Consider the following 23,288-nt stretch of genomic DNA (forward strand, 5'->3'; position numbering starts at 1 on the left):
ATTTGTGACAAATATACCCTATGCTAAATTGGATTAAACGGTGACAAACGGAGTGTGAAATCCTAAATCGGTATATCGGTCAACTGTCACATGTCATTTAACTTAATAATTTAAGAATAAAATTTAACGAAAACTAACAGATGGTAAATTTGTCACAAGTGTCCAGTTTGGGGTAAATTTATCAAATGTATACCAGTTTGGGGTTTTTGGTGGTCAAAAAATAGTTTTGGGTAAATTTGTCACAAGTGTACCAGTTTAGGATTTTTCAAAGTATTAACCCTAAAGAGAAATACTCAGATCGAGGATCGAGACAATGTACAGGATCCATGAATTGACCCACATTCTAATAAAGTTGGGAAATAAAAAGAAAATTCAATTTTTCACTAGAATCACAAAAGTTCCCCTCACTAAGAGGTAACCAATGAATTTTTATTTTTATTTTTGTGGATGGACACTAGAATTTCAATGTTGGATCTTAGCAAATTAATTTCATAAATCACATTGAAATCACGTTTTTGTCAATCAAATTTTTATAATGCAGCCCAACTGTCCTTATAAATTATGTCATATAGAATTAAAAAAACCAATTAAATGATCTAATGTTTGTTAAATTTGATGGTGCAAATAATGAAATATTTATCTTGCATATAATTCACACGCAGTGTTTTCCCTTGACTGTTGACACGTTGTTTTCTACCATTTAGAAGTAATAAAGCTTTTCCCATGGTCATGGTATCCAAAAGCTGAATCCCACGCGCTTATGGATGGAACATTTCTTTTTGAAAAGTGATTTAGGAACTAGTTTTCCAGGAGGATTACTTCTTAACCCCCGACGATCTTAGTGATTTCCTAACTAGCCATCCAAACGTGTTGGTTAATCTTTTACCTAAACTTATTTAAAATCTTGCAGTGATTTTGGAAAAGATTTCCCATTGCAACAGAAAAATATTACGAAAACAAGTGAGCATTTCATGCAGTGGCTTAATGTATTGTTGTTTTAAATTGAGTCAAATTTGAAATATAGCTTATCACGTGTAAGTATATAATTTTACTTAATAAGGAAACTGAGTAAATTGAAGAATGAAAAGATAAAATGAGATATGCATTGTATAAAAATACATACATACGGTTTACGTAGCCTTTCTTGCTAATGCCAAATTTGCTTAACATGAGCTCACGACGGATTGATTAGCTGAAAAACCAAAAGACATAACTTAGAAATAATGTGTATGTGCGCATGCCGGTCTATATATAATTTTTGCTATTAAATTTCTCTTAATCTAAGTAAAGAATATTTCCTACAAGAAAATATATTTAAGTAAGATAAAATTAAAATAAATTAGTTTACAACAGATCGGTAGAGTTTGAATATTCGAGAAACTCATGAATTTTAACTCATATGGTGCAAGTAATTTAACGCAATGTATAAAGGAATTTCTTATCATGAATTCGATTAACAAAATCTAAAGATATATGTTGTTTAGTCGATAAACTATCAATAATTTGATAGCTTAATTTGCTCATGCAATTTCATTCAATGTAATATAGAAACATTCTCTTAATTTAGAAAAGAATCGCAGAAATTTAAAAAATCATAGACTATTTAAAATATAACAAATTGTGTTTTTGTCACTTTAATATTACAATAAAAGTAAATAATCAATGAATAAAAGCTGTATATTTTTAACATGAATTTTTGTTGTTTCATAATCAAGTAAATCTGAAATCCATTTACATGGAATTTACAATGAAATTATAGAGTCAAAAGACTTAAAGAACTAAAAATAATTTAACATGTTGCATAATGATTCATAGAGATTCATATAAATACAAAGTAGGTTTTTTTTTCCGGCAAAAAAAAAAATTTCAGTCATTTGCCATAATCAAATATGAGAGGAATATTGAAAACTTCCAAGCAAAGCAAATCCCTAAATAGCTGAATAAAACAAAACATTGAAAATAAAAGAGTATAGTTTGTGGTTAAAAGGAAGCTCTTATCCCATAAAAACCATATTTGTCATGGCATAAAAAAAATCAACGGCAGATCACCGAAACTGTTAATGATGGACATACACCGAAATTTTCGCTCCATAAATCACAACTTGCAGTACACGTGTAGATTCAACATTCTATCATCATTATATGGAAACAACAATAACAATATGATTAAATAATAATTAAATGAGAAATACAAGGGTCGATCTATATATATATACTCTTTTTTTAATCAATATATTCTAATCAAGACCAAAACAAGGTGCAAGACATCGAAAAAAATCCCTCATTTTAAGTTCCTCTCATATGAAATTGAGAGTGGGCCCTGCATTCTTGCAAAACAATCGAATTGAGGGTCTAGAGGAATTGGCCATTTAATCTTGTAAACTAATCAAGATTGGAATTGGAAAAAGGGATACGAGCAAAGAACATGAAATCATTCTGTTTTGATAGAGACACGAGAGGAGGCTGGGGCAATTAAGTAGGTGAAGTGGTTGGAATTTGCAAGCTATTCCAACCTCCGTTGATGTGATTAGTCGGTCCATGTGATAAAGAAAACTCACTTTCAATCTTCGGGCCATAAACTGATTAAGCAACATTACCAGATAACGAAAACAAAAAAAGGGAATAAAATATAAAGCAAGGATGGAAAATTTTTAAACCAAACCGGATCTTCCCGGCTCCCACTACCACTTAAGAGAGGAGCACTTTTTTGCTATAAAAAAGAGAGAGGAGCACAAGCAAACCTTACTTCCACAATCTGAGTTCGTAGACCGTGCAACCGAAAAAAAAAAAAAGTTCATAAACCTCACTTGATCCTCGATGGAGGGAGTAGGTAAAAAAAATGGTTAATACCTTGAAAAATCCCAACCGGTACACCTGTGACAAATTTACCCAAAATTATTTTTTGACCACCAAAACCCCAAACTAGTGTACCTTTGACAAATTTACCCTAAACTGGTACACTTGTGATAAATTTACCCTCTGTTAGTTTTAGTTAAATTTTATTGTTAAATTATAAAGTTAAATAACACGTGACAATTGACCGATATATCAATTTGGGATTTTACACTCTGTTTGTTACAATTTATAATTTTTGTGATTTTTTTGTGATATTAATTTAATTTTTTGGAGGGTATATTAGTCACAAATTTACCAGTTTGAAGTTTTTTGTTGTCGAATAAATTAGTTTGGGATAAATTTGTTATAAATGTACTAGTTTAGGGTTTTTTTTTTTTATAGTTAATCGGGGTAAATGTGTCACGGGTGTACTAGTTTGGGGTTTTCATGGTCAAAAAAATAGTTTTGGTAAATTTGTCACAAGTGTACTAGTTTGGGGTTTTTTAAAGTATTAATTCTAAAAAAATTCTTAATTTAATGAAAAAACACTCAATTTAAGATAATCTCAATTATAATCCAAACATTTCTTTATCTCTAGAAAAAAATCGCAAACTTTCACTACAATCATAAGTCTACCCTACGTCCAAAAATCACCGCTTATTTCTTTGAAATTATCAACATTAGGACCAGTTAGAGATTTATTATATGATCTTGCATTTTTATCAACACCTTCACTTTTGTATGGAGTAATGACAGTCTCTTGATGTTGATAATTTTAAGAAAATTAGTGTTGATTTTGGATGTAGGATAGATTCGAGACTATAATAAAAGCTGGTGCTTTAATTTTTGGTAAAAAAAGGTAGATGCAAAGGAGTGGGTTTCGACTCTACGCCCGCAAAGCGAGCGCAAAAGTCTGAGAGTGAGTATAGAGTAGGCGTAAGTAGATGACCAAAAAAATTAAGATTCACCTAAAGTTTGCAGATTTTTTAGGAAATTAGATTAGAAAACAATAGAGCTAGTATTTATATGCTGGAAAAATCTAAATAAGGATATGAAGTATCTTTATTTTCTTAAATAATGACTTGAAATAGACTTTATTTTAAATAAAAGTTTAAAGTACCATCATTTTTTTCAAATAAAGACATAAAAAGGATATTATTTCAAATAAGAATCCAAAATTGCCATATCAGTCTAAAAAAATTGCATAACTCATAAACTGATAAGGGTAATTTCGTCATTTATTTTTTTCTTTTTTCTTTCTTTTTCTATATTAGATGAAAAATAAATTAAAAAGAAAAGGGAAGGGGCTAGGAAGACAACGCGGCCTTTGCAGGCCCTCCGTGCTGTCGCCCAACCATCAATGTTGCCACCCAACTATCCCCCTTCCACGATGGTGAGGGCATTGGTGGCAATGAGGGCTTAGCCTGCGCTTGATTTCCCTTTCCTTTTCTTCTCCTTTATTAATAATAATAATAATAATAATAATTAATTAAATTTAGTTTGTTATATAATTTTAATAATATTTAAAATTAAAATTACATTGAGCTAAAATGTCTTTAACCGGTTGAAATATTTTACCTACCAATGAGGTCAAGTCTTTCTTTGAAGTTGTCATGGCTGCTTTAGCCCTTATTTAAAACTGTTACATTTATTTAAAGTGATCATGGCCACTTTTGTCCTTATTTATGATAAAATTCACTTTGAACATGAGGAAATGGAAACACTTTAAATTTTTATTTAGAAATTTTCCTTTATTTGCGGTAGGTACTACTCACGTTTTTCTACAAAGGTGCTAGGTGATCCACGCGAAGGAACTTTTAAATCTTGACTAAAGGTGAAAGCAAAAGAGAACGTACAAAAACGGGTGGATCTACTAGTCGCCATGGATCCTTTCCGTCGACTTTTCTTGGACCCAATCAACAAGCGAGTGCAATATTTGTCTAAGTTGCGCGCGTGCGGGTACAATATTTGGAATTTTCCACGGTAGGTTGTCAATCACGTTTTTCTGTAAAGATGTTAGGTGATCCACGTGAAGGAACTTTTAAATCTTGACTAAAGGTAAAAGCAAAAGAGAACGTACGTAAGAACGGGTTGATCTACCAGTCGCCATGGATCTTTTTCCATGGACTTTTTCGGATACAATCTGCAAGCGAGTATAATATTTGGCTTAGTCGCACGCGTGGGGTATTGTATGCTATGCGCACTAGCAAATACCCGCGCGCGCGCGTATGGCGCGTGAGTAGCGAGCGGAGAGAGAGAGAGAGAGACGTCGGGTCATGTCGACGAGAAATGACAAGGCAGTGGGGGGTGGACAGGGAAAGAGGATAGGGACGAAAGAAAAAGGCCGAAAAGGAGTGGCTCCACCGGAATAAATTAAAACAAAAGTGCCCTTCAATGAGAGGAAATCAATGTTCGACCCCCCCACCCCCAAAAATGGCAATCGATGGCTCTTTTTCAATTGCGTGGGTCGATGCTATTGTTTCAATTTTGGATCCTAATGAATTGTTTTTAAAATTCACATTGAAATCAGGTTTTTGTCAATCAAATTTTTATTGCATAGCTCAACTGACCTCATAAATTTCGTCATATAGAATTCAAAATCCAATTAAATGATCTAATTATTTGTTAAATTTGAAGGTGTAAATAATCGAATATGCATCTTGTGTGTAATTCACACTTAAAAGAGTTTTATTCCTTGACTGTTAACCCATGGTTTTCTACCAAGTAGAAGTAATAAAAAATTTCTCCTTGTTAAGGTATCTAAAAATTGAGCCCCACAAGCTTGTGGATGGAACATATCTTTTTGGAATTTGTCAAGGTCTTCAAGCAACGATTTTTTATTTGATTAAATTGTTTCCTTTGCGTGCAAGGTAAGTTACGAACTAGCTTTTCGGGACAATTACTACTTGCCCCCAACATTTTTGTGCATTGCCCAACTTGCCATCCAAACGTGTTGGTCAATCTTCTACTACCGAACTGATTCAAAGTTGGGAGCCAAGTGGAAAGAAGTCCTTATATTTTTTCCGATGGGCCTTAACTATTTTGCCACTCTTGAACATTAGGCTAAGCGAACGAATTCGAGATGGGCCAGCCTTCTTCTTGCAATCTTCAATTCTGGCCCTCATGTCCCAAGGGCTTCGGTCAGCTTGCATCCTTCCATCTCAAGAAATTCGTGTTCATTGCGAATGCGTTTTCAATTACTAAGCTTGATTCTGGTCGGTGGGACTAGAAGATGTGGGCATTTCGTGATAGTTCGAGAATTTTCAAAGAGGACAATGCGCCAATTTCAATTGGAATTTCACCACTTAATTCTTCACAATCACTAGCATGGAGTTCTTCTAGATTCTTTAACATTCCAATAGTACCGGGCAATTTCCTTATTAGAGTATTCTCCATCGATATCACTTTCAATTTCTTCACATTTCCAATTGAATCTGGAAACTCAGCAATTTTAGTACTGGATAAATTCAACTCCTACAAAGACTCTAGTTTCCCAATTGAGTCTGAGAGAGAGAGACTCAAGTTTCACGAGCTTCCCAATAGTCTCTCGAAGTGTGCTAATTTGTGTGTACCTTTGAATAAGGATAGACATAAACTTCTTATCACCAACAGAATCGGGAAGGCATTCAATTTGTATGTTGGATAGATCAAACTCCTTCAATGATGTCAATTTCCCAAATGAACTCGGGAGTTTCAGAAAACATCCACTAGAAGCAAGGAGCTTCAGATTCGTAAGCCTTCCAATTTTTTCGGGCAAATCCTTAAGAGAGAGGCACTCTTTAAGATTTAAGTGAAACAGGCGCTTTAGCTTCCCAATGGAGGGGTCAATCTCAACCAAGTTTATGCAATTATAGAAACTCAGCCTATCTAGACTGAAGCATGCATAGAAGTTTGGTGTTCTAGTTATGCCTTCGCAACCTTTGAGGTTTAGAACTTTCAGATTCTTTGCCATCTAAATGATTCACCATCAAGAGAAGAAAATAGTATGTATTACATCATATGCCAATCAGAATCAAAGCGAATGCATATCATACTTTGATTAGGCTCCATCTGCTCCAATCATCTATGATGCTACCTACAACGGTCTCAAAGACAACCAAATTCTTCATAGATAGATTGGTTACCTCAAGATCAAGGTGCTTAGGAGAATACCAAGAAATCCACCTTGACTTCGAAAAATCATCCCCAAAGTCTTCGGCAAAGGTTCCCTCCTCTAATTCAAGGAACCTTAGTTTGGGCAACCTACTAAGCTTGTCATGCGTTATTACAAGTGGTTGATAATCACTTCTAGTTAATATGAGTGCTTGAACTTTTTTCTTTTTTTGCCAAAGTGAACACAAATGAACAAGCATGAATTTGAAAAATATATTTATTAGTAAGAATTTGACAAATTTTCAGATTCTCATTTGGGGTAAAAGAATCTAGAGGCCTCTAAGTGGGAATGTAAACTCTTTTCTACCCGTATCCAATTCATGAAAATAGTGAATTTTGTTTACCTACTTTTTTCTTACAATGTCCACGGCTTCCTCACAAATCCACACCCAGCTACACTCTCCAGGATCATGCAAGCACTCCCTTTGAACAATTTGCCTCCCAAGATCTTTGAGCTGGTCATGCATCCATAATACATCACCATCAACAATCTTTACCAGAGACATTTGCATAAGAACCTGTATCCCAGTCTCAGGAAAAAAATTGCAAGCTTCCCACATGTAAATTGCATTCGTCTTTTTGGTGTTGTTGACAAAAAAGCAAGCAATGTCAAGAAAAATCTCATTTTCCTCATCCCCTAATGTTCATAATTGATCATCAACTAGTGTCGGACATTCTTATGAGGTATTCTTGCTAGCCTCTCCACAGTCTCTTTCCATATCTCTTCCGGTTGGCAATAGAGAAATGAGCCTATGACCTCAAGAGCCAAAGGAAGCCCTCCAGTTGTGACAACATTTTCTGATGCAGGAATATCGTATTGATATGGTGGAGAATTTTTTCTAAAAGCATGTACGTAGAAAAGCTTAGAGCTTGATCAAAATCTAGTTACTTTAATTTGTATATCAAATCCTCATCTAGGACTTTTAGAGTAGCTTCATTCTTGGTTGTAATGATTATCCTACTTCCTGAACTAAACCAATCTCGTTCCCTTGCTAACTTCTCTAGTTGTTATTCTTTATCAACATCATCCAAAACGATGAGGACCTTTTTGCTGTGAAATCTTGTCCCGATCTGGTTCATCCCATCATCAATGTCATGAATGTTGTCCATGAATCTAGAGTTGAGAATGTCAGAATACAACCGTTTCTGCAAATTTACTAGGCCCCCTTTTTCTGATGATTCTCGAACATCTCCAAGAAAGCAGCAATCATCGAAATACAAACAGAGCTGGTTGAAGACAACCTTCGCAAGAGTTGTTTTGCCAACACTGCCTATCCCGTGAATACCAACAAAACGAACACCTTCACAGTCAACATCCAACAGCTTCATTATGTCTTCTAAACTCCAACCAGCTGATTTTTCACATACTTATGCTTTATCTTCAACTTAACCAAAACCTCTCGGATGATCAACTTATTAGCTTCCCCATGCCTGCCACATATACGAACTGCCTCAGTTGAAAAAAGACGGAAAATAGAGATGTTATCCTTTCTTTCAAGTCAAAGGCAAAGTATATGGACTTAACGCATAGATGATTCGCAAACAAGGAGTCAGTTCAAGAAACATGCACATGATACAAAGGTAAAATTTTATATACTAGACAGAGGTTCAATGTTTTATACCTCTTTCCCAACAATATAAATCTGTCTTCAAGCTTTCTCTTTTTCTTTTTCTTTTTTAAGTTCTTTTTATACTATCAATGCAACTTAAGCTTAAAGTTCTTGCTGCTTCATGAATGATTTCCAAGCTAGATTGAGCAGGATGGAATAAATAAGTGGATTTACAAGTTAAATTAAAAGAATTGAGTTGAGCCAGAGCAGAAAGAAAACTTAAGAAGAAGAATTGATGAAAAGAAGATGGAGAAAAAGAGTGAAAAATATCCAGTGAAGGGTAAACGGGGGCAAATAAAAGAAGGAAGGCTTGCTAAAATGAAGCATTCCTCAGAAACCACCAGTTGCTTCACTCCTTAAAACATTAGATTTCAGACAAGGCAAATAACATACAAACAAAAGCTTTGAATATCTTGGAACTGTAACACTTCCTCGAGTATATGTAGGTTCTTGATCTACGGAATCCACGGGTATGATAGAGGAGGTGTGCAATATTATGTCATTGCAAATGCCTTCTTGATATGATGCTTAATTATGATTTACCCACCTGATGTTTTTTGCTTGGTCTCTATTTGAACTATACTTTGAGGTTTGAAATTGCATTCTAGACTAGCCAAATGACTAAAAAAATTTTGCGGAACTTCCTGATTTGGTTTTTATACGAGTAAGCATGACCAAAATGGAGAGTTAATTAACTCATCAGTTTTCTCCTATCGATTATCACTTACCACTGATGAAAGGCCGATCAAAATCAGGAATGGAATAGGGATTATCCAGGCTCATTAATTCTGAAAGCTGGTTGTTGACTATTAAAATGGAGTCTTCCAGATTTCATGAGTCTATTCATCAATGACCACGCCAGATACAGAATATACTAGCATCCAACTGAGACCCCAAACAATGTACAATTACTGCCAACTTCTTCCTGCATTTCAAACTGTCGAAATTCCCAGAAATCTTACCTATGCAGAAAATGGCAAAGACTGAGGAATTCAAATTGCACATTCTAATACAACAATTAGATTGCGTATAAATGACACGAAAATAATATCAAAAGAACATAAAATCGGAAAATTAGTAATTACCCTCTCGTTTTGAGGTCCCATCCCATCAATTCAGCAACTTCAACAAGAGCATCCTCCCACCTCTTCACTTCCTCAACCCCGAACTTCTTCCTGTGCTTGGCCATGGCATTCCTGTACAGCCCAATCCTAAGCTTCACATCCGACGGCGACGCGTTGAAGAACACCGGCAAGATGTCCTTATTCCCCTTCGACCGAGCCACGCAGTCCACCATGTGGGCGACCTCGCGGAGGCACCACGAGCTCGACGCGTAGTCCCTGGAAAAGATGGGCACGTAGATCTTGGACACGTCGAGCGCCCGCATGAGCTCGCCGCCGATCTCCCTGCCGACGCGGAGCTCCTCGTTATCTCGGTAGACGCGGATTCCGGCGCCAAGCATGTCGTGGTAAAGGCAATCGGTAAACCCCGTGCGAGTATCAGGCCCCCTGAAGCTTAGGAGCACCTCGTACTCCTCGCCGGCTGGCGCCGGCGTCTCGCCACCACTCGCCGCGGCTCCGGGGTTGTTCGTCTCCTCTCTCTTGACCGTCGCGGTGGGTTTGCCAAAGATTTCGGACGCTTTCGACTTGACGAACGCGAGCACGGTCAGAGCGAGCAGTCCCAAGGCCCTGACAAAGATGCAACGAAGTTTGGAGACTGGCTTTTTCATTTCCATCTTTTGGGTTGGTGAGCTTTGAGGCGGAAGAGAAAAAAGGAAGAGTAAGAGAGCGACTTACAGTCCACCAAGCATCATGGCGGCGAACATGGCGGACACGCCGCGGGGCGCGCGGCGGTAGCCGAGCGGCGGCGGCTGGCAGGACGAGCACCACGCGAAGGAAGAGCCGCATCGTCGTGGAGAACGACACGGCGCGTGCAGGATGAACTTGATGTAAGAGTTTTTCTAATTATGGACTAAATTAATTAATATTGTAATTTACTGTTTTTACGGTTACCGTAAAACATGGTTAGTTTAAGGTGAGATAGAAAGTTTTTAATTAGTTTAATATGGGGTACATTAAGATGGGTCGAGTTGGCCTCGCCAGTAATGAGTGGACCACTAAACTCTATAAATAGTCTTCAAGTCTTCCTCTAACTCTGGGCCAATGATAGAGGAGGGCGTCCCTTGATATATGTGGGTAATCCTTTTTCGCTTCCGCTTTTTATGTTTGATCTCAAAATAGGTGCGTTAATCTTTCTACTCAATTATGCATGTTTTTGTTCTGATTATGGAGATCTTGGGTTGCGCAATTTACGTCCAACACTTGAACCCCATCGCGATCACGGGTCAGTTCGGTCTTCGCTTCGGATCGGATGCAGAAGACGATCGTCCCAAGAGAGATTGTGCAGTAATCTTGGCGTTCGGTCCGGTCAAAGAGTTGACTTTGGGACTGTCGATACGCTTCGGGACAAAGAAATCTGTCCAGCACGAGAAGGAGGGCGGAGGGAATTTGGTTCCTGGCCAATTGAATCTCGGCCGCTGATCTTGTGGGCACACAGGTGGGGGCCTGGGCCACGTGGAGATTAAGAGCCGTGATTCATTCGACATTGCATCCGAATCCCAGGTAAATATTTCTCAAAGAGTTGGGGGGAAAAGAGAGAGAGCCAAATGGATTTTAAGAATTAAAAAGCAACTTGCATTTTATACAAGTCAATAATTTCCCATAAATACGGGCTTTTTAATACGTGTACACAAAATAATCATAAGATAAATTGAATGAGAATCATTATAAATGGTGGACTCCATCAGATTTTTTTTTTTTTTCGGAACTCCATGAACTCCATGGTAATAACTTTTTAAAGTTCAAAAAAATATATGACGAGTTATTATTTGTATTTATCTAAATACTTTTTTCTCCATAAAAAGTTTACTTTTGACACATTGAAAGTCAATTTTATTTAAAAGAAAATAAATCACTATTCATGAGTTAATATTATTAGTGAGTCAAAAATACCTTAAATACATGAAAGTTTGTTATCTTTTTGTATAAAAAATAACCGAGCGTCGAAATACAAAGATTTTTGTAGGGATTTATATTATTGACCTTATAATTCATCAACACGAGTGCATCTCTTACCATCTTTCTTCCCAAAATGCTATCAATATGTTACATTGCCTTCTTTTATGAACCAATTTGCTTTATTACTTTATATGGTGTTTTTTTTTTCCTAAGGTTTTCTCAGGTATGCGTAGGAACCATCTTGGTTCTTCTCCCCGAAGTATATCAAAATCCAGAATCTCAAATCATTCATCTCGGCCACCCTTTGTTTTTTTTTCCTCAGTGGATTTTAATTCTTTCTAGGTGAGAACAATGTGAATGAATGGGACCAAATGAGCTTCAGTTATAAGTCTATAGGATTTTAATCCTTATATTTTTCATGTTGCAACGACTTGGTCAATGAGAGCGGGACAATAGGATTTGAATAAGGTGTCACTTCTAGCGAATTTAAAGATGGTGAAGAGAACATGACAGATCGAATTGCACATCAAATAAGAGGGGAGCATTTCCTAAACATATGTGGGATATTTAGATCAACTCACAAGAGACTGACATGGTAATAACATTCAACACTGGAATTAAAGCTTAGTGTCTACCTGTATGCCAAAGCACAAAAACTTAATTGCGCTCAATGTGGGATCGATCAACATAAGCAATTTCTCGAATGAGTTAATTTAGGAGTGTGCTACAAGCTTTTTACAATGCTTCAACAATGCTTTAGGAGAGAGCATATCTAAGTACCAACTTCATTTTTTTCTTCCACCTCTTGACTCATTTTGATGCCATCATATTGCTCACTTCAGTGTGCCATCCATTAGCTAAGCAACAATTTTTGCCGCGAGACTAATTATTACTGCAAGGGAACTTTATGTACAGCTACAGGAGCGTAGAAGAGAGACAGGCGATGGGCATTTCCGCCAAAACCACCGGGGTTTGTGTAATTCAGTAATTTTCAGAACTTCTTCCTAAATCATTTTACACTATGAATGTACTTGTCTTTTAATATGTTGTTTCAACATTAGTAAAATCTAAATTTTCACAAATTGAGAAATCATAATCTTTGCTCGCATTCAAGTTTTGGTTATATGTATAGCCGGTTGATTCTAAAGTTACCTCAAAGAAAGGCCTCATTTATTCTTGTGATTTTTCTAATTTTTTTCATCCTTGAGAAGGAGAGGCTTTGATAGCAAATGCAGAGAAGAATAAAGAACAGACTGGACGTCTTTTAGCTTGTTAGATCGAACGTTATGTCTATTACAGAACTTAAAAATTCATGTGCAATAAATTGAGAAAAGAAAACAAAAACCTCCGTCTTGGTGAAGCTTTCGTCATCACCATACTATAATCAACTCCAGGAGATTCGGAACCCAATGACTTCATTAACTCGAATGAAGAATGGCAACACTGGAAGGCGGTGTTCAGGATGAATTTCACCAGCAGAGCTGACGAAAGCACAGGCCCGTGATGGCTCCCGATTACGGAGTCCTGGCAATGTCGCCCATGTATGCTGGATCTTATTCGATTTCAAAGTTTTCTCTTTCTGAGCGGCAGTGGGGCAGCAGATTTTGGAGGATGCATCCTAGAGGCTACAAATAACAGTGAACGGTGTTTTGGTGAATCACACCTTTATAAAAGCAGTACAAATAGAACACTGACAATATATGCAGCAATTCAAGTGTAGGGTTACCTTCAGCAATGGTTTGATGAGGGACTGTTGACGCCGCTACCAATCGCTGGATGCCAAGAATTTGCCTGGGGTAGTTTGTTACCCTGCACAGATCCAGGGCAATATGCACATAAGGAATTCATGGAACCGATAAAATCCAACTTTGTTTTGGATAAAAAGAATTGTAAACAGAATTGGAGCATGTACCTTAGGTCGCTCTCCAATCCAGCTTCTTAGACTAAAAGGAGATGTCCTGTCGAAGACTCGAAAGTACAACAGCAGTTCGTACAGGACAGAGACTATTAAGCCTCTGGGTATATGTCCTGTTTAACACGCTTGGATAATTTTGGTAGACTGGGTCGATCTTCAAAGATACCTTTCACCTTCCTGAGACGTCGTAAATCCTTGAGCCCGTTAAGGTTTGTCACACCCTTGCAATGAGACAATGTCAGGACTACCAAACGATTTAAATCTTTAAGACCATCAATCTCTGCTAATTCGCAGTATTCTAGTTCTAGTTCTGACAGATGATGTTGCAGACTAGAAAATGTTGGCTCCGGAATCTTGCAGTATTTGAGCCGCAAAGTCAATAAGCTTGAGGAGGGAAGTTGTGTGAGGTCTAGCTCCTTCATGTAGGATAAAGAGAGTTCCCGGAGCTGAGTAAGGGCACTAAAATTCCCAGGGAGATTGGTGACCTTTGAAACGGACAATTGCAAGGTCTCTAGACTTGGTAATCTCGTGATCCACTCGACATTTGGGGTCTGACTCGATGACCCCCCTTCTGGCTGCTCATCATCATTTAAGCATAGCTCTTTCAGATTTGTCAGATATGACAAGTTGGGGACTTCCATGTTTCTGGATCCCCAGCGGAGACTGAATAAACTGGAGGGCAACGCTGGTAGTTCTTGAAGTCGGTTTGCATTGAAGGATGTCAAGGATTTGGAGGCTAGAGTGAACGCAAATGTCCTGAGTCAGCCCAGCCACATTGGATGACGACAATCTCAAAATTCTTAAACAGGATAATACTGAAATATCACAAGGAACTGGGCCCCCAAACTTATGCAGCCAGAGAAATCTATCTCTTCCAGTTTCTCTAACTTCACAATATATTCAGGAAATTTTTGTAGGTGAGTGTGTTCCATCTTCAGCGTCTTCAAATTTCTCAATTCCTTGACTGACTCTGGTAGTTCTGTGATTCCAGTGGATGAAAGGTCCATTACCTCGAGCCCCCAGCTTATCGATGGAAGGTGGAAGTTTATCAAACATACGACATTCCCTTAAAGAAAGTCTCTCGAGTTTCTGAGGAAATTCAAAAGTTTTTGGAACACGCACCTTTTCAGCACCATCCAAAGCAAGACTTGTGAGACTCCCTAGGTAGCTGATTGTGGATATATCTTTCAACTTTTCACAGCCACAGGCACTAAGTTTATTAAGAAACTGCAAAGAACCTTTCCGAATATAAATTACTTTGATGCCGGTTCCGTCAATCAGAAGTTCCTTCAAAAATTTCATCTGGGCCAGTTCTAGGGGCAACTTCTTGACTCGCCTGCAGTTTCTCAAAATTAAGGAACTCAAGTTCTCCAGTCCATTAATAAATCTCCCAATTTGAGATAACTGATTACAATCTTACAATATCAAAATCTCCAAATTGATGGGAGCTGGAAAGTCAAGCGATTCATGTAGCTTTCTACATCCTTGTAGGTTCAAGACTTTCAATTTTTCTACCTTCTGCAACGTTTGCACAAAAGAAGATATCAAACCTTAGTCGCTCATATCTATCATCTTAACACGAGATTTAAAAAGCAAATATTGGCCATACCTTTGAGATTTTCTTCCAGAATTTTGAATATTTGGTGACTGGACTCCAAGACAGATCGAGAATGACTAACTCCTTCAAATGCATATTATCTAGCTCGGGAATCGAATGGCACTTTCGCCAATCAAGCCACCTCAAATTTCGAGGAAGCTTCGTAATATCTCCCTTGATTTTAGCCTACTGTAGTCTGAGGTACCTCAAATTCGACATTTTCCAAAATTGTTCACATTCAAAACTGTTGGCGGCGCAACCCTCTTCAATTGTGAGACCAATGCCTTCGACACTTATAGTACCCTGCCAAGTCCCGGTTGGGGAAAAACGTACGAGTAAGTTGAAAACTCTTAATTTCTCTTACTGCTTTCGATGGAATGAGACAAATCAAAATTATAAATTCAATGGGTTAGGAACAAATCCCTTTCTTTGTCTTCCCTTTGAAATTAAATCATAGGTCTGTGCTAATATAACAATCTTTAAACTATTGCGAGAATAATAACTTATTTTGAGCCATGAATTTTAAAAGAAATGTAAGCCACGGTAATTTATAATAATTCATGATTTTGTATTTTGTTGTCCAAAAGAGACGGTCATTCCCATAGTAAACAAAAATCGTCAGCTAATCATTTCTCTTTTGAAAACTTACTTGAAAATCCTCAGGAATGGGAAGGACAGCACTCTGATTCCAATACTTGACAAGCTCCCTGCCAAAGCCTTTTACCAAATCGTGCATTCTTAATTCATTTTTTTTCCAATTTCCAATAAATACATGTCGCAAAGGTCTGGTATAAGAGGATGGCGACCACAAGCCTTCCACATGTAAGAGGGAATCTTCCAATCCATTCCCAAAAAAAAAGCACGCTATGTCCAGAAATATCTCCTGTATATCAGTATTTAAAGAATCGTAAATGGCCTTTAAGGGAGCTTTTACGTCTTTTCCTCGTTGGGTTCTCACTGGTGTTATCTCTTAAGGAATCCCGAATAATTCCCCATCTTTCTATGTTCTTTTCTTTAAATATTTTGCCCAAAGCACAATAGCCATAGGGTGCCCTTGAAGAGCTTCGACGATGTCTCTGGAATAGGAAACGTACTCGGAGGCATCTGGGTAAGCACCCCCTCGAAAAGCATGCATACGAAAGAGTTCAAGCATGGTGATCTCCAGTGGATTAACCTCGTATTCTTCAGCTTCTCTATCTTCGTCTTCTTCTCCAAAGTCGAAACGCTTTACAAAAATTTTTTTTCCTCGTGGTCATAATAATTCTACTTCCCAGACCAAACCAAGCAAACTTCCCAGCTAATGCTTCAATTTGTTTAATCGTACTCACATTATCAAGCACAATGAGAACTTTCCTTTCCATAAATGCGTTCGATATTACTTTAATATTTTTAGTATAAGATCTCAGATATTCACGTTTTTCATTTTGAAGGTCAGAAATCAACAATTTTGGGAAGCCTCGATTTCTTCTGGTTTCATATCCTCGAGGAAGCTACATCCATCAAACAACTCATTTATCTTATTGAAGACAGTCCGTGCAAGTGTAGTCTTTCCGACACCCGCATACCGCATATGCTGATGACACGTACGTCTTCTCCACATACATTCATCCCTTGTCCCTGGGCGGAGACAACACCAAGCTTTGTCATCATCTCTTGAATATGATGAGCGATTCCCACTGGTTTGTCGGTTACAAGTTGGAAATCTTTCTTCAACACATGCGAGACACGTGTAAAAACTTTGTCTACGAGCTGGGACTCATGCCTGCAAACATAAGTGATGAAGCACGGGGTGGCAACAAAGTTAATAATATGAGAGAGAGAGAGAGAGAGAGAGAGAGAGATAGTCGGTGGGAATGAACCGACAAAAATTAGATCAACCAACAGGGGCAGGCGAATCTTCATTTAAAATGGAAAGCAAGTTTTAATGGATGGTCCAATTCCCTTTCATGCACATACCAATTTCGACATTGATATCATGCGATCTGCAAAACAAAAGTTCTAGCCATGGGGAATGAACAGAGCGTGGTGGACCAGGTCGGCTAGTCTAACTCACAGTTATCAATCCATTTTCAAATGGCCACTTTAATCGAGTGACTAGTCATTCAACAGGCATATAGAACTTCAACCTGACAAATTATCGATCCATTTCTGAAGAATAACCTTAAATATCTCTCTAGCATGCATCATTATCTACATGCTTACATATAACATTTGTTGGAAAAGGTTCGAATTCATTTTGACATCATTATATACCTTTCTTTTCTTTTACCACTTATCTAGGAAAGATAGTAGAAACAAGAAGTAAAATAATTACCCCTTTACGTTCGTCCGCTCATAACCTCTTAAGTCCCCGATCTTTCCAAGAACCTTCTTCCAATATGTGATGGTGAATGCTTTGGCTCCCTTTGTCGCAAGTTGATCGATGGACCTTATAAAAACTCCGTCCTGGTCTTTTACATCGGAGGGACTAACATCATAGAAAATCGGGATAATAGTATGTTTCCTGGATTTACTGCACTCCCACATTTGTACCAGCTCCATGAGGCAATGTTCACTCTGAGAATAATTTTTGGAGAGGATGGCTATGGAGATCCTTGACCGTTTGATCGCTTTTCTTAGCTCCGGCTTGATCTCTTGTCCGGCAGGGAGATCTTCCTCATCTCTAAAGACCCGGATCCCTGCACCTCGCAGTCTGTCATGAAGGTGATCTGTGAATCCTTTGCGAGTATCAGGACCTCTAAAATTTAAGAATACTTCATAATTGATTTCAGACGACGGCGATGAGGTTGAAGATGATTCCTGTCAAATCAAGGAGAAAAGAGTAAACAAAATTTTATGGTTCCGATTGAGACGAAGCCGACACAGCAAGCGCCTTAGCAACTGAATTTAGCGATTCGCTCATTTTGATATTTTTAAAAATCCAAAATTCTGGCAACTTTCTTGACAATGAAATGTCGGTGCGTAAATTCACACGTAATCTTTTCATAATTTTCTCAAATTTAAATGATATCTCAAATTTTAGGGGAAAGGAAAACAGTACTTAACAGAATCAGCGTACAACATCAGTAGTACTTCGGGTTTTGACAGGATCTCATGATTTCGAACATACATTGGTTCAATCGTTCACGTCACAAGAAGATTTCCAACATTCGAGACGACCTTTAGCAATTGGAGGGTTGAACTACAAGCAGAGGATTGATTCCACCATATTCATGTCGAAGAAATAATAATACAAATCCCGAAAACGCAGAGGAAACAAACCGCTCTTTTTCTCTTCATTCCAGCAGCCCCAACTGCAGAAGCCATAACTCTTGAGAAACGCCAAGGACCGATTCGCTCGCTCGCTCTCTTTCCTCTCTCTCTCTCTCTCTCTCTCTCTCTCCCGTTCTCTTGCAGGGGGCACCGGAGGTCTATAAACATTTTTAGACGACACTATAGACTGCATTTTACCCATGACCAGAACCGTTGACTTGTGGGCACCCGCTAACGCGCTTAGACAATCAGAGGGAAAATAGTCGTCTAGTCCCTGTCCCACGTGATTAATAATTATAAGTAGTCATTGCAAAAGCTTGAGAAAAAAAAAAAAAAAAAGAGACGAAAAGGACTTTTCAGTGGTTGGAATCGATAAAGCAGATGCAATGAACCGATTGGTAGTCCTCTCAAGTCAGTTCCATTCAATCGGATCGATAAACACGATGCAATGAACTGATTGGTCGTCCTGTCAAGTCCTAGTTTAATATTTTTATTTTACTTTCTCACCTTGGAAAACGAGGATGATGCAGGTCTAACAGGACGAGCTCTCCCGTCTAGAGCTAAGCTCGGTCAGTGTCCTCCAGCTGGAACCCATAGTTGGTTCGAGTACGAGTCCGAGTAGATTTTTTAATTATAAAAGTTGTTAGAACACAGATATCTTTCTAATATTTCAAACCGTGAAATGTCCTTTGCTCAAAAAAAAAAAAAAATCACGAAATGTCCAGCTTTAAGAAAATATTGTGTACGCTAGTGTGCTACATCGTATTAGGCCCCCTATGGAGATTTTGAAAACGCCTCGGCATGTCTGCCTCCTCTCTTCGTTCAATGTGGCATAAGAGGATCTCACTTGCACGACAAGGACAGTGCGAATAATAATATTTCCATTTCGCTAAATAATTCCTTTTTAAAAATATATTTTTATTTTCACTCTCTAAAACAAATTTAAATAAAATAATATATTTAGTAATTATACAAAATTTATATTTTCAAAATAAATAAAGAATAAGAATATATTTAATGTAATTCATAATTTTATTTGAACGTATAATTTCTTCTAATTTTTTCAGATTTTGGTTTTTATTCATCTTTCTTGCCACGGCCACCCCTAACCACCGCCCACCGCCGTTGACCACCAACCACCATCACTGATCACCAATCGTTGCCAGTCACCAGCCGCCGCCGACCACTAGGGCAAAATTCTAAAGTGCCTCCTCCTCGAGTACAAATACAACATGCTCTCCCTCGCCCCCTCGCCATAGGCTAGCGAGGCTCGAGGTAGCCAAGGCCGATGAGCTCAAGTCTCGCCATGGCGAGGCTTGAACCCGCTGGCATTAGACCTTGGCGAGCTTGATCTTTGCCCGCCTCCAACAAGCTCCTCCCTTGCTTGGCCAATCACTAGTAAGTGAAGTAACGAAAGAAGGAAAAAGAAAGGAAAATTAAAAAAATATATAATTATAATTATAATTTCGATTTTTTAAAAATATTTGTATAAGTCAGAAAAGGAAGAGTAAGCCCGCTGTTTTGGAAATGGGTTTTAAACTATAATACCTATTTATTTTAGTCTTAAAACTCATTAAGATAGACCCTTCAAAATTGAAGGGATGTATATAACTCATTTATATTTTAAATAAGTCTAGAATACGTTTAAAACCCACTTTGGAAATGGGTTTTAAACTATAATATCTTATTTTCAGGAGGAACCTTTTAATGACATGTTCAGGTCCAATTAAAACTCATTAAAATAGACCCTTCAAAATTGAAGGGATGTATATATAACTCATTTATATTTTAAATAAGTCTAGAATACGTTTAAAACCTACTTTGACAGGTCTAGAGAAGACGCAGATGCCTTTAGAGAAAATATTGTGGGCAGCACGTGAAGGGCAAGGCAAAGGACGAGGCGGAGTCGTGAAGGGTATAAATGCCCGATGATTTACAAAGAGTTTGATGGCAATTTCCCTATGAGTACTGGATTGTTGCGCAATCTGATATGAAAGGTTTGCAGCGTTTAGCGGATTGCTCCTCTCGTATTCCGTAAAAGCATCGTTTGGGTTATACAACATAGGAAAATATACTAAAAAAACTTAAATAACTCTAGTAATCTAAGGGTTCGTTCGTTTCGTAAAAAATAGATAATTTCTATAAAAAAAATTTTAGAGTTATTTTCTAGGAAAATGATAATATTTTTTGATGTTCGGTTAAAATCTGAAAATATTTCGGAAAATAATATTTATTAAGGAAAATATTTTTCGATCACTAGATTGGCGAGCGCGAGCATCAAGCTCGAGGCTCGTCATATCGACAAACGCGAGTTTAAGATCTACGAGCTTGAGATTCACCTGATTCGACGACTAATCATAAAAGAAGAAGAACCACCGACCGTGGTGGCGCTGCTGAATAAAAACTCCATTGATCCTTCCCCAAATGTGAAGGGTTCGAAACCTAGTTGAGGCATTTGGTGTCTTAAGCGGATGTCGCGGTGGTGGGTCCTCCGCTAGCGTCCCTCCGGGATTTACCTCACATGCTACCGACTGTACGGAGGTTCCAGGTCATAAAAAAAAAAAATGGGAAACAAAAAAAAAAAAAAAAAAATAAAAAGGAAGGAAATTAAAAATAATTTGAATTAAAAAAGAAAAATAAAATTAAAAAATAATTTGAATAAAAAAGAAGAAGAAGAAGAAACGGAGGAGAAAGTGATGATTTGTAAATGTATGAGATAAAAGAAATCAAGTAAGGAAAATGTTTTCCACTTTTTAAAAGTGGAAAACACTTTCCCATACTTTAAAAGACCTTTTTCCTTTGATGGAAAATATTATCTGTGAGGAGTCATTTTTCATGCTTAAACGAACGCAGAAAAATTCAAAAATGTTTTCTCAAAAATTATTTTTCGCGAAACAAACGAAACCTAAAATTAAAATGATTCTTCTCAAGACAACATAAGTGTCTTGAGAGTGCTTGGAGACTTGGATTGTGGGTTAAAAAAAAATAAAAGAGTAACAGAGAAAGCTTAAGGAATCGATGGGCAGTCGAGAAAGAGAGAGAGATTACGGTACATACACAAATTTTATGATTTGTGCACAAGCTCCTAAAGTTTCTCTTGTAAATTGATTTGTCCATTAAAATTTATTTTGCCACGTGGCCATCTACAGTGCAGTTTCACAGCCTAGGTCAGTTGCGTTTCTTTTTCTTTTTCTGGGCCCGGGGGTGGGGTTGGGGAGGGGATGAATGCAAATTATATTTTCAGGCAAACTCTGAATCATACGAACGTCCTAATAACTATTCAAAAGAGCAAAACTCCTGCTCCAGTCTTTTCCTTTCTTTGTTTGCGGACATGCTTCAGGATCGATAGAATTTTGGATAAAAAAATTAAAAAGAAGGATAAGGATTTTAGTCTAATTGATGCACGTTTTGAAATCGTAAGGGGCGAAGTGAACATTAATAAACATTGAGGAGCCAATTGGATGGGGGCAAAGCGTGCTTTTTCCCGTGTTCCTATTTCTTCTCTTTTTCTTGAGGAACCATCTCAGATCTGATAACATCCGAAAAGAGCTTGTTGATAATTTTTTTTTAACGACTGAGGAATCCATCACTGCCCGCCGGTGCCCGACCATCACACCCACAGACGGGTGTCTATAATTCGGAGGAGATTAATATAAGACCTTAACACCATGATCCTCACTTACAACGCGTTTAACAACACTTGGATTCGAACTCTTGACCTCGGCGATAAGGAGGAACTCTAATACCAATACAACTGCCCTCGGTTGGGTGCTTGTTGATAATTCTTAATGATTGTTGCCTACAAAATTCTTCAGAAAAATGGCCGTGGTCCACGAAACCAGAACGATGCCGCGAAACAAAACTATAACTTTCAAAGGAGTCTTTCTCAATCAGATCGAACAAAGTTCGAGTCAAATCGGGGTTGATTTTTTCGTATACTACATTAAAACGGTCCGATGATGAAGGATTTACCGTTCCTTCTTGGAAAAACGACTCACAACCTAGCGATGGCAAAGGCAAAGGACGAGGCGGAGCCGCGAAGGGCGGAGGCGCCGGTGTGATTCGTCAGATAGGAGAAAGCAAAGTTAGGGCTTCTCCATTGTGAGTCCAGAGGGACGAAGAGAGCATAGCAAAGTTGAGAGGGAGAGAGAGAAAGAGCGTGAAGAGGGGAGTGGAGAGAAGGAAGGGACTGCGTCATGTGAGACGGGAGGGAGAGAGAACGTGAAGTGGAGAGAGAGAGAGCAGCCCGCGAGAGTTCGAAATTTTTTTAAAAAATCCAACAAAGTGGGACCTATCTATAACACGGTGTAATGCAGAAGGGCCGGCATACCTAATATTTTCTCGAAATGTCTCCTGCAATTTCCACATGATCACGTGCTTCGATAGATATATGAGATCCAACACGCCTTGACTTGACTTCGACGATGGTGTCATTCTAGCTGGTAATCATATTCTCCAAACAACTAATTTGATAAAAACTAGATTCATTTTGCAGGATGCATGTGCAGGGTCAATATGTCCCATCCTTTTTCTTAATATCGCGAGGGCAATAGCACAAATAAAATTTCTTCAATGATAATATTGTAAAGCATGTCTAAATGGAAATTGATAATTAAACTATTTTTCTGTTCAAAAACATTATATAGTAATTTCATACCATTTAAAAAATGCTATGTTCCCCATTTTGTCATGGACGCGCAATGAGAAAATTATTCAAAATGTCTTAAAATTATTTTTTTGTCAATTTAGTCATAAATCTATTAATTTCATTAATTAAATTTTAAATATTTTCGTGTTTTGTCAATTGAATCTACCTAATCAATTTTGGTGAGATATGACTGACATAAATGCTAGTCGTCCTATGTGACGCGGCCAATACTGACATAGATAATTTTTAATAATATTTTAAT

General features: G+C 37.7%; 5 protein-coding genes across 5 annotated transcripts; all 5 read right to left on the bottom strand.

The window, feature by feature from the left end:
- Positions 1–7,331: 7,331 nt before the first annotated feature.
- On the bottom strand, positions 7,332–8,316 carry LOC120291897 (disease resistance protein RUN1-like). Its single transcript, XM_039309697.1, has 2 exons — positions 8,032–8,316; positions 7,332–7,505 (listed from the first exon to the last, which is right to left on the bottom strand). The coding sequence occupies exons 1-2, from the start codon at positions 8,314–8,316 to the stop codon at positions 7,332–7,334; spliced, it is 459 nt and encodes a 152-aa protein (XP_039165631.1).
- Positions 8,317–8,324: 8 nt separating this feature from the next.
- Positions 8,325–10,504, bottom strand: LOC120291898 (toll/interleukin-1 receptor-like protein). Its single transcript, XM_039309698.1, has 3 exons — positions 10,401–10,504; positions 9,683–10,285; positions 8,325–8,418 (listed from the first exon to the last, which is right to left on the bottom strand). The coding sequence occupies exons 1-3, from the start codon at positions 10,502–10,504 to the stop codon at positions 8,325–8,327; spliced, it is 801 nt and encodes a 266-aa protein (XP_039165632.1).
- Positions 10,505–13,247: 2,743 nt separating this feature from the next.
- On the bottom strand, positions 13,248–15,450 carry LOC120291542 (disease resistance protein RPS4-like). Its single transcript, XM_039309143.1, has 4 exons — positions 15,139–15,450; positions 14,950–15,047; positions 13,527–14,865; positions 13,248–13,423 (listed from the first exon to the last, which is right to left on the bottom strand). Exons 1-3 carry the CDS (start codon positions 15,220–15,222, stop codon positions 14,430–14,432), a joined length of 618 nt encoding a protein of 205 aa, XP_039165077.1. The 5' UTR covers positions 15,223–15,450; the 3' UTR covers positions 13,248–13,423; positions 13,527–14,429.
- LOC120291899 lies at positions 13,622–14,170 on the bottom strand. Its single transcript, XM_039309699.1, has one exon. The coding sequence runs from the start codon at positions 14,168–14,170 to the stop codon at positions 13,622–13,624; it is 549 nt and encodes a 182-aa protein (XP_039165633.1).
- A 1,513-nt stretch (positions 15,451–16,963) lies between the features above and the next one.
- LOC120291541 (TMV resistance protein N-like) lies at positions 16,964–18,537 on the bottom strand. The gene is made up of 2 exons (XM_039309142.1): positions 18,388–18,537; positions 16,964–17,925 (listed from the first exon to the last, which is right to left on the bottom strand). The coding sequence occupies exons 1-2, from the start codon at positions 18,430–18,432 to the stop codon at positions 17,437–17,439; spliced, it is 534 nt and encodes a 177-aa protein (XP_039165076.1). The 5' UTR covers positions 18,433–18,537; the 3' UTR covers positions 16,964–17,436.
- Positions 18,538–23,288: the final 4,751 nt, after the last annotated feature.

This window comes from Eucalyptus grandis, chromosome 3 (assembly GCF_016545825.1).
Source record: "Eucalyptus grandis isolate ANBG69807.140 chromosome 3, ASM1654582v1, whole genome shotgun sequence".
NCBI classification, from domain to species: domain Eukaryota; kingdom Viridiplantae; phylum Streptophyta; class Magnoliopsida; order Myrtales; family Myrtaceae; genus Eucalyptus; species Eucalyptus grandis.

What these genes read in the sequence shown, in the direction of transcription:
- LOC120291897 (XM_039309697.1), bottom strand. Translation starts at nt 8,316, where the DNA reads ATGAAGCTGTTGGATGTTGACTGTGAAGGTGTTCGTTTTGTTGGTATT. An exon ending in CAAGATTTCACAGCAAAAAG is followed by an intron (nt 7,506 to 8,031) that starts GTCCTCATCGTT and finishes ACTGGGATACAG; the next exon opens with GTTCTTATGCAAATGTCTCT.
- LOC120291898 (XM_039309698.1), bottom strand. Translation starts at nt 10,504, where the DNA reads ATGCGGCTCTTCCTTCGCGTGGTGCTCGTCCTGCCAGCCGCCGCCGCT. An exon ending in GTTCGCCGCCATGATGCTTG is followed by an intron (nt 10,286 to 10,400) that starts GTGGACTGTAAG and finishes CATCTTTGTCAG; the next exon opens with GGCCTTGGGACTGCTCGCTC. An exon ending in TGGGACCTCAAAACGAGAGG is followed by an intron (nt 8,419 to 9,682) that starts GTAATTACTAAT and finishes TATATGTGGCAG; the next exon opens with GCATGGGGAAGCTAATAAGT.
- LOC120291899 (XM_039309699.1), bottom strand. Translation starts at nt 14,170, where the DNA reads ATGGAAGTCCCCAACTTGTCATATCTGACAAATCTGAAAGAGCTATGC.
- LOC120291542 (XM_039309143.1), bottom strand. Translation starts at nt 15,222, where the DNA reads ATGCATTTGAAGGAGTTAGTCATTCTCGATCTGTCTTGGAGTCCAGTC. An exon ending in TCTGGAAGAAAATCTCAAAG is followed by an intron (nt 15,048 to 15,138) that starts GTATGGCCAATA and finishes CAAACGTTGCAG; the next exon opens with AAGGTAGAAAAATTGAAAGT. An exon ending in AATTTGGAGATTTTGATATT is followed by an intron (nt 14,866 to 14,949) that starts GTAAGATTGTAA and finishes GAGAAACTGCAG; the next exon opens with GCGAGTCAAGAAGTTGCCCC.
- LOC120291541 (XM_039309142.1), bottom strand. Translation starts at nt 18,432, where the DNA reads ATGGCTTCTGCAGTTGGGGCTGCTGGAATGAAGAGAAAAAGAGCG. An exon ending in GAATGAAGAGAAAAAGAGCG is followed by an intron (nt 17,926 to 18,387) that starts GTTTGTTTCCTC and finishes TTGATTTGACAG; the next exon opens with GAATCATCTTCAACCTCATC.